Source organism: Crocuta crocuta, unplaced genomic scaffold (genome assembly GCF_008692635.1).
Source record: "Crocuta crocuta isolate KB4526 unplaced genomic scaffold, BGI_CrCroc_1.0 scaffold180, whole genome shotgun sequence".
NCBI lineage: Eukaryota > Metazoa > Chordata > Mammalia > Carnivora > Hyaenidae > Crocuta > Crocuta crocuta.
In genome coordinates this window covers 2,181,378-2,191,075 of record NW_027527549.1, presented here as the reverse complement: position 1 = coordinate 2,191,075, position 9,698 = coordinate 2,181,378, and the positions used below count along the sequence as shown (strand labels likewise).

The window sequence follows — 9,698 nt, the reverse complement described above, 5'->3', positions numbered from 1 at the left end:
GGGACCTCAACCCTACAAGTTTTACAATGGCCATAACAGTTCATTCATTCATTTATTAAAAACATCATGCCACTCTCCTGATTAAAGCCTTCCACTCCTCCTGCCCATTACCCCTAGGATAAACCCATTGCAGACCTGGCTCCTACCTCTCCGTTTCATTTCCCTACATGTTCAACAACTTTGACCTTTTTCTGCCTCAGGGCCTTTGCACTTGCTATTCCTTCTGACTGGCAAGTTCCCTCCCTCATTCCTTTCCATCCTTCAGCTCTCAACCCGAAGACCACTTCCTCCAAGAACTCTTCACTGAGCAGCCTATCGACAGGATCCCTCTTTATACCCTGCAGTCACCCTCTGTCATCATACCTTGCTCATTTCCTCCGGGACGTGTAAAGAATCAGAAGATATCTGGTGTATTTATGTAAGACTATGAGCTCCATAAGAGCAGAGACCCTCTTTGTCTTACTCACTGCTGGGTCCCCAGCACCTAGTCAGTGCGTGGCACATAGCAGGTGCTCAGGAAATACTGCTGAATGAAGGAAGGAAGCACTTACATGCATGGGGTTTATAGGAGGGAGAGGAGAACAGAACGCTTTCACTGTTTCTAGGAACTACAACCTAAATCTGAAGAGCATTTTTTTGCATTGTATCATCTGGATATCTTCTGATTGATAAAATTTGGCCTTTGGCTTGGTTCTCTGAGAGCCACAAGCTGATTTGATAATGAGTTTTCTGTTATCTATCAAGTGGTCACATTGTCATATTTGTCACCATAACTCCTCTGAATCTTTATCCAAGTACCAACTTGTTCTCAACTGTCAGGACTTTTTCTTCTGTATAATTTATCTTTTTTTTAAGTGGACCCATGCAATTGATGTTTTTTTATTTTTGAGAGACAGAGACAGAGAGAGAGAGACAGAGTGCAAGCAGGGGAGGGGCAGAGAGAGAGGGAGACACAGAATCCGAAGCAGTTCCAGGCTCTGAGCTGTCAGCACAGAGCCCAACACGGGGCTCGAACTCACGGACTGTGAGATCATGACCTGAGCCGAAGTTGGTCACTTAACTGACTGAGCCACCCAGGCGCCTCTTCTGTATAATTTATCTTAAGTCAGGCTTAAGATAACCTAAAGTTGGGTTTACTACATCTGCGTGTGTGATAGACAGAACAATTTCCATTTTGATGCTGGGTCAGGGGTCTTCTGAGGACTCTGGTGTGGGACTGGGAGCATGTCACTGGGACCCGTGACTGCATCCAGGCAGAAACCACGGACTTTGGCCCAAGAGTGGGAGGCACGTGCCACTGTAGGTCTGTGCACTGTCAGCCTGTGGCGATTTCAGTAGCCAGATGCTCTCCCCCCTTCCTGGGCTCCAATGCGGGGAAAGTCCCAGAACTCGGGGACTAGGGTTTGTCCACTGACACATTGGTCCCTTTGCTACAGAATAGGCTGGCGCGCCCATCTAATGCCGGCTCTCTCCGCCTGCAGAGTCCTGGCCCGTGGTCGTGCAGTCCGGGGACTCGATGGCATGCTGGACCCAAGCTCAGCTCAGCGTCCGGGCCCAATAACGGCTTTCCCAAGGGAGCAGCTTTCTGTCCTGGCCACACTGAGGTAAGTGCCTGAGGGGCTGCTGCCTCGCCGAGGCTCCTGGCTCCGGAGTTTCCAGAACAGCTGGAAATGAGGCCCTGGCTGAAGCAGGGCAGTCACATCTATCTCACTGCTGACCAGCAGGGGCCTGGGGTGGGTCCTAGTGACCCTACATACATGGCCCTCCCAGCCCCACTGGGAGGGAAACGCCCCTGGGCTCTGAGTCTGGCCCCATGGCCTCCAGGGACGTGCTAAGAGTCTGAAGTAGCAGAGCCTGTGCCTCAGGTAGACAGACCCTCCACGCAGCTGCTGGTCTGTCTGAGCAGGCAGCCCCGGGAGATGAAATGTCCTTGATCGCTGTCCTGCCCTTGGCCATGGAGCGGGAGGGAGGAGAGCTCCAGCTCTGGTAACAGGCCAGCTCTGAGTCCCGCAGGAGCGTGCGCCCACATCACGTGACTTCTCCCACGTCTGCTTCCTCCTCTGTGCCTCAGGACCCAGAGGGCCTTCTCCCGGGCTTGCTGCAATGGTTAGTTAACGAGACACTTGTGCCCAATAAATGCTAATGACGCTAATTACAATCTCACCTCATTCATTTGAAGATGTGTGTCTAAGAATTCAGACCAGTAGGTTCTGGTCCCAGTGAAGCCACAGGCTCCTGCTAGTGCTTTCTGGATGTATGTTTCTCTCTTGGGCACTCTGAGCGCTTTTGGATGCCCAGATTCCTGAGAAGCCAAATATAAGAATAATTGGATATCCCGGTGTCCCCAGTGTCCAGATTTGTGGCGCGAGGAAGGGAAGACTTACAGTCTGTTGAATGGAATTTTCATCTTGATGTTGGTGATTGAGAAGGGTGCGTGCCCCCTCAGGTCTCTCTCTTCTGGAAGGTGCTGAAGCTGAGCAGCCAAGTGCCCACAGGCAGGGCCTCCCACTCAGTGGCACAGCCTCAGGGCCCTTGTACTCCCCGACACCCATGTCTCTCCTCTGAAAAGTTCAAGGACTGGACTCGATCAGTGGTTCTCAAAATGCAGTCCTGGGAGCAGCAGCATCAGATCACCTGGGAGCCCGTGACAGACGTAGATTCTCGGGCCCCCCTGAGACCTACTGCTCTTTGGCAGACCTCTGGGTACTTCTGATGCTCTGAACCTATGGACTTGATGATCTTGGGTGTCCCTTGGTGGTCCAGGCCTTCCCCCGGGAGACGCCTGCAGAGGCACTCACTGGGCTCTACTCGGTCAATGCTTTCCTCTGTTGTGGCCTCTGGGGTGCTCCCTGGGGAGCTGGGGCGCCACAGAATGCCTCTCACACTCCACACAGGCCCTGACACCCAGGGGGTGGCCCAGTCTTTACAGCGGAAGACAGCCGCATGTTTACATTCAGAGCAAGGCCAAGTGGACAGCGAAAGTGACCTTTGACCCACTCTCATCACGCGGCAAGTCAGATGGAGGAGGAGGAGCCCACTAATCGAGGGCTCACTAGTGACCCCGGTTCACTGATCCGAGGTCCGGCCCCCGAATCACCAACAGCTCCATGCACTGTGCTCCGAAGTAAGAATCACCACACTCCCTGCAGAGGTGTGGTCACCAGGCGCCATCAGCCCCCCTAGCCATGTGGGCGCGTCCCTGAGCTCTGTCCAGCAGCTCTTTCTCCTCGCCAGGGGAAGCCAGAACCTGGTACAGGAAATTCCTGTCATTATCAGAGCATAGGAACCACTGCCACTCGCAGAGGGTACCCTGGCCCAGGGGAGGGCATGAAGATCAGGTAGCCCCCGGTAAAAGGCGGCCCCTCACACACTCTTGGGCCAAGTGTCCTCCATTCAGGGAGAAGCGACACTCAGCTGTGACACAGCACGTTCCCACAGGCAGGCCCCTAACGGCATCTCCACGGCTGATCATTCCGTTCACAGGGAGGGCGCCGCGTAGGGAGGCTTCGGTGAGGACCGTCATCTCCTCAGGAGGAAGGCTTCAAAGGTGGTTGTTCAAAACAAATAAATAAACTCACCCCCTGATTCACTTCAACTGAGGAGAGGATGTTCTTCTGTAAACTGTGCTTGGCTCGTGGTGTCACCAGAAGAGAAACAGCACCCATTTCTTCTTTTCTTTCTCTATCCACTGATGACTTTTGTAAAGGAAAAACTTGTTTATTTTTTTTAGAGAGGATTTATTTATTTATTTTGAGACAGAGAGAGAGCGCGTGTGCACACAGGGGAGGGGCAGAGAGAGAGAGAATCCCAAGTAGGCTTTGCACTGTCAGCGCAGAGCCCGACACCGGGCTCCAGCTCATGAACCGTGAGATCACGACCTGAGCTGAAACCAAGAGTCAGATGCTTAGCCAGCCACCCAGGTTCCAAGTCTTGTTTAATTTAGAAAGAAACCGGTGATGGGAATTAAAGAGCACACTGGTCCTGATGAACACAGAGTAATGTATAGAATTGTTGAATTCCTATATTGTACACCTGGTACTAATATAATGCTGTGCTTGCTGGAACTAAAATTAAAAGCGTAATAAAAAATAAAGAAAGAAAAATACAGATATTTGGTATCATCACTGCATTATAAGATACTGTCAGATATGACAATATTCTCATTTGGAAAAAAAAGCTAGGAAGTGTATTTTAAATATTTTAAAAAATGAATACATTTTTTAAAAAGGATCATAGGGGCACGCTATTATGAGTGAGCCAATTAAAAAAATAAAACTTTTAATCTAGAGCCCAAATGTGAGAACATATTTGCAACATTTTCAAATCTTAATGAAACAATCTGTCCCGGATGCAAATCTTTACGGTGATGCAGTGCCATCCGCTACCACGTGTCATCCTGGCAGCTAATTGAGAAGGAAAATTCGAATTTGAGACCTTCGTGAAGTCAGTTCAGTTGAACTTGCAGAGCGCGGGCCGAGCACTACCCTTTATGGCTGCTTAAACTCGAAGAATGTCGGAGTTGGAAGATGCCTGAGCCATCAGCGTGGTGAAATGGAAGCACACAGGAGCAAGGAGACTTGTGTGCATACCCGCCGATTCTCAGGCTGGAGCCCTGAATGCTAGGGTGCCTGGACACGACAAAGACGAACGGGTGCTTTCCGGCCTCCGGAGAGTTTGTGTGTAGGTGGGAGATTACAAGAATGCAATGGCCCTAAAACAGCATGAAAGAAATACTCTACAGAGGTGGAGAAGGGAGAGAGTTTGACTCTTTTTAGCAATAGAAAAGGGTCCCCAGTGGAGGTGGTATTTAAGTTGGGTGTTAAAAGACGAAGGGCAGGACTCAACCAGCAAAGGCGGGGGACAGAAAAGGCACAGGGAGGGTGTGGGGGGGTATGCCTGGCAAAGAACAGTCTGAGCCAAGGTCAATGGTGGGGAAGCAGAGGGTACGCACTGTGACAGGGGTTCTGTCTGGAATGCAAAATATGGGAGGGGAGGGGCACCTGGGTGGCTCAGTCAGATCTCATGAGTTCAAGCCCCGCATTGGGCTCTCTGCTGACAGCTCAGAGCCTGGAGCCTGCTTCGGATTCTCTGTCTCCCTCTTTCTCTGCCCCTCCCCTGCTCATGCTCTGTCTCTCTCTCTCTGTCTCTCTCTCTCTCTCTCAAAAATAAATAAGCATTAAAAAAAATACATGGGAGGGAAGTAGAAGGAGGGCAGGGTCTGATGGGTTCCCAGCTTGCCAGATAACTCCTCACCACTGGACACTCTGAGCAAGGTGATGGGATCAGAGTGGTATTTCAGGAGGTTGGGTGGAGTGGCCAGGGACAAGAAGCACCGGAAGAAGTGAGATGAGGGTTCAGGACATCAGGCAGGAGACTGTTCCATGATCTGAACTCAGAACAGAGAGGTGAGAATAAGATGTAGGAGTTTGAAGAGATGCTACGGAAGCAGAAGGCAGCAGGCTGGAGGGGAGGCAGGGAGGAAGGAGTTGAGGCCAGCGATGTGCAGAGGTTTGGAGCTGGTAAACCAAGGGATGGTGGTTCCAGGGACAGAAAAAGGGGGGGTGGGGGAAACACATTTGGGGGGGGAGATGTTCACAAGAGGCAGCAGCTGCGGAACTCCGTTACAAAACATCAAGTGGTCCAAAATGCACCTGCTGTTGTGGCGTAAAGCAGGGACAGGGAACGATCGTCCCTAGGAGGGGTATGAGTGCAAAGATTTCTGCTGGGGATGCCTTGTGTTTAAATTGTCAGTATCCCTGGAGAGTCGCTCATTAGAAGGTGGAGGTTCAGAACTGGCTTTCCAAGAAGCAGTTGAGCTAGAGGTCCCAGGAGAACACCAACCCCACAGAAGAGGGGACTCTTAGAAGGGGATGAGCTCAGCGAAGGGGAGACCGTAGGAGGGGGTGGGGACCTGTGGTCCGGGAGGCAGGGAGCAGTATGTGCCTTATTACCATCAAAACCCTAAATGTTAGTGTTGTTTTTTTTTCATCCCATTTCCCCGTCCAAATTCTAAGTGTTTCTAATTTGGTTATAAAGGGATGAATTTCGGTTTCATTTCTTCTTCTTGTCTGAGGAGAGACCCCTTGTGTTGCAAAGAAAGACAGGGAGCCAGTGAAGGGGCTTGACTTGGCTGCCAGCAAGTGACCAGCTGTGTGGCAGTTGGCTGGACAGTTCTCTGCCACACCGTCAGCCAGCAGAACCAGGGGCGGCCAGCTCTGTCAGCGCCTCCTCCGCGTGGCCGGCTGGAGGATTGGCACAAACACCCATGTTTTCCTAAGGAACCCAAGAGAAAGAATCTGGTGGTTTTATTCTTGGTATCTCACCAAAGGGCTGCCTATGCCCAGCTAAAATAAAGCACAGTGGAGGAGAAGAATGCATCACTCTGAAAACAGATGAGGAATGCAGCACGTAGCCATATCCACAAAACCCCAAAGAAAGTGTGCACCGCAGGGAAGAGAAGGCGGGTGGTGAGCTCCTAGGCTGTCCCCACTCTTTCCTTCATTTTCCTTGTATTTGTCACGTGCTGGCACTACCCATGGTCCCAGAAATATTTAGCTTCAAATGGCACAGCTTCTAAAGTGCTCTTCAGGTGCGCCTGGTGGCTCAGTCAGTTATGCATCTGGCTTCGGCTCAGGTCATGATTTCACGGTTCGTGGGTTCGAGCCCCACGTCGGGCTCTGTGCTGACCGCTCAGAGCCTGGAGCTGCTTCGGATTCTGTGTCTCCCTCTCTCTCCACCCCTCCCCCACTTGCTCTCTGTCTCTGTCTCTCAAAATAAAGACATAAAAATTTTTAAAAAAAATAAATAAAGTGCTCTTCGGAGATAGACATGTTCCCAACTGCTCCCAGCGCTAGGAGAGGTGACAGGGTTATGCCCAGGTGGCCATGGAAGACGAGAGAGGTGCACACCGAGGGACAGAGTGACTAGTGTGTGTGGATGAGACACGGCTCCGCGCTCCAGTGGGGACACAGCCTCGAATCCCTGGGCTTGGACAGAAGCCGAGTAGAGGTAATCAGTGTGCCATGAAAAGACATGAATGCAGAAAGCTCGGAGAGTGAACAAGCCGCAGCATGACTGAGGAAGACTAAGTCCGTGACCACACGACTCTGGCGGGACTCCGAATTAAGGAGGTGTGTGGGCACCTTTCAGTCCTAACGACAACCCTGTGGAATAGTAGCTATTGCCTGTGCTGTATCAGTGAGGAAAGTGTGGCTCAGAAAGATTAAGTGACTTCCCTTTGCTAACCAGTTTGGAATCCAAACGAGGTTTTCTAACCCAGGATCCAATGCAGGGTTCCTGTCCTTGCACCGATTTAGGAGGAGAGAACACACGCATGGGCGCACACACGTGCGTGCGCACACACTTCTGCAGTTGCGCGTGGAAAGAGATCACTTTTCCTAGGGTGATCGGAGGAGCCTCAAGGAGAAGGTGGGCTAGAAAGGCAGGCTAGAGAAGAGGGCGGGTCACAGACCGACCTGTGGGAGTGGGGAGGAGTGGGGGGAAGGGATGGAATGGGAAGTTGGAGTGCCCTCTCTAGGGGAGGCCTCTAACCCTACCAAGATCTAGGGAAGCTGCACAGAGGAGGTGACATTTGATACATCTATAGGTGTGACTAGGACTCACCAGCAGGGAGGTAACGCCACAGTGAGCTGCCTGGGGGTGGTCACTGTGGGGCAGCTCCAGTGCCGCGTGGAGCCCTGTCTGGCCCAGGCTCCAGGGGGCGCTAGTACTGCCTCTTGGGGACAGTTGGATTTTTGCCATTTGGTCTATACTCACATAAGAGTAAATAATAAAAAGGAAAGGCATATTTAAGAATGAAACAGAATGTGAAGAGGAAGGGAGGGAGGGAGGGTGTGGTGCAAGGAGGGAGGGAGGGTAGATCGGCTCAGTAAGGCCAGCTCTGGGTTCTATTCCTAGTCCAGTGTGTCTTAAAGTCCAATGACTTTATGCCTGTTCATTAATTCTGTGTGGGTCACTTTCCTTGTAGACGACAGAAAGATGATGAGACCTAACCTAACTTGCAGATTAATGAGAAATTAGAAATGAATGCATTTGAAAATGCCACACGACCAGGAACTATTATCAGTATCTGTTTGCATGCGCTGGCTGGTGGCTGAAGAGGCCGGCGATGACGGTCCCAGAGCTTAGACATTTTTGGCCACAGACATGATGCTTCATGGGTCTGCAGCAAGCCATCCAAGTCGCCAGGTCTCAGAGCTGACGCGGTGTGGCTGTCTGAAGAGTGTGTATTCAGTGCTGAGGCTTCAAGACAAGGCCCCGGCAGCCTTCCCGGGGGAGCCAAGCCTTGGGGGGCAGGGCACATGGCTGGGAACGGGTCGGACACATATCGCCTGCCCACAGCTGCCCCAAGGTGGACAACTCAAGAGGCTCAGTACGAGGTGCTGGCAAGTTCACAGCACACCCCAGGATGGCATTTCGGGGGCTCTGTCCCTTCCTGAAAAAGCCCACTCCTAGAGGGCGGGGCCACAGCCTCGGGTCACCTGAGCCACCCAGTGTATGCCTGCCGGAGATTGCAGCCCCTGCCACTCTCAAGAGCATCCCGGCTTGAACGGTAAATCCCAGGGTCACCCCGCCCTTAGACTCCCAGGTGAAACCTCGTGAGCCTCCAGGGACATCAAGACCCAGCAGCGACTGCCTCTGTCCGAAGCTCAGTGCCCCGTGGAATAATCCTCGTTTCTGTCTCATTCCAGGTGCATAGCGTAATGTCCATGTTGTTCTACACTCTGATCACAGCTCTTTTGATCGGCATACAGGCAGAACCACACCCAGAGAGCAATGTCCCAGCAGGACACGCCGTCCCCCAAGCCCACTGGACGAGGCTGCAGCGTTCCCTCGACACGGCCCTCCGCAGAGCCCGCAGCACCCCGGCCGGGGCGATAGCTGCGAGGGTGGCAGGGCAGACCCGCAACATCACTGTGGACCCCAAGCTTTTTAAGAAGCGGCGGCTGCGCTCCCCCCGCGTGCTGTTCAGCACGCACCCCCCGGCCGCAGCCGCGGACACCCAGCATCTGGACGTGGAGGCCAGTGGCGCCGCCTCCTTCAACAGGACTCACAGGAGCAAGCGGTCGTCACACCCCGTCTTCCACCGGGGAGAGTTCTCGGTGTGCGACAGCGTCAGCGTGTGGGTGGGGGACAAGACCACCGCCACTGACATCAAGGGCAAGGAGGTGATGGTGTTGGGCGAGGTGAACATTAACAACAGTGTGTTCAAACAGTACTTTTTTGAGACCAAGTGCCGGGACCCCACCCCCGTAGACAGCGGGTGCAGGGGCATCGACTCCAAGCACTGGAACTCATACTGCACCACGACGCACACCTTCGTCAAGGCGCTGACCATGGACGGCAAGCAGGCTGCCTGGCGGTTTATTCGCATCGACACGGCCTGTGTGTGCGTGCTCAGCAGGAAGGCTGGGAGAAGAGCCTGACCNCTAAGCCTGTAAATTATTTTAAATTATAAGGACTGCATGGTAATTTATAGTTTATACAGTTTTAAAAAATCATTATTTATTAAATTTTTGGAAGCATCCCTTGTGCCGGCGCGCCAGTCATTCTTCCCACTGCGACCATCTCCGGGGCTCAGATCGCTGCAGGGTGAGTTAACCTGCAGCAACCCCCGTTGGGAAGCCTCACCCCAAGCCAGCCAGCTCCGCAGACCTTAGGGAGCACTGAGTGGGTTC

At 52.5% G+C, this 9,698-nt stretch overlaps 1 protein-coding gene across 1 annotated transcript; it reads left to right on the top strand.

Moving 5' to 3' along the window:
- Positions 1-8,723: 8,723 nt before the first annotated feature.
- On the top strand, positions 8,724-9,446 carry NGF (nerve growth factor). The gene has a single exon (XM_077767947.1). The coding sequence runs from the start codon at positions 8,724-8,726 to the stop codon at positions 9,444-9,446; it is 723 nt and encodes a 240-aa protein (XP_077624073.1).
- The last annotated feature ends 252 nt before the right edge of the window (positions 9,447-9,698 follow it).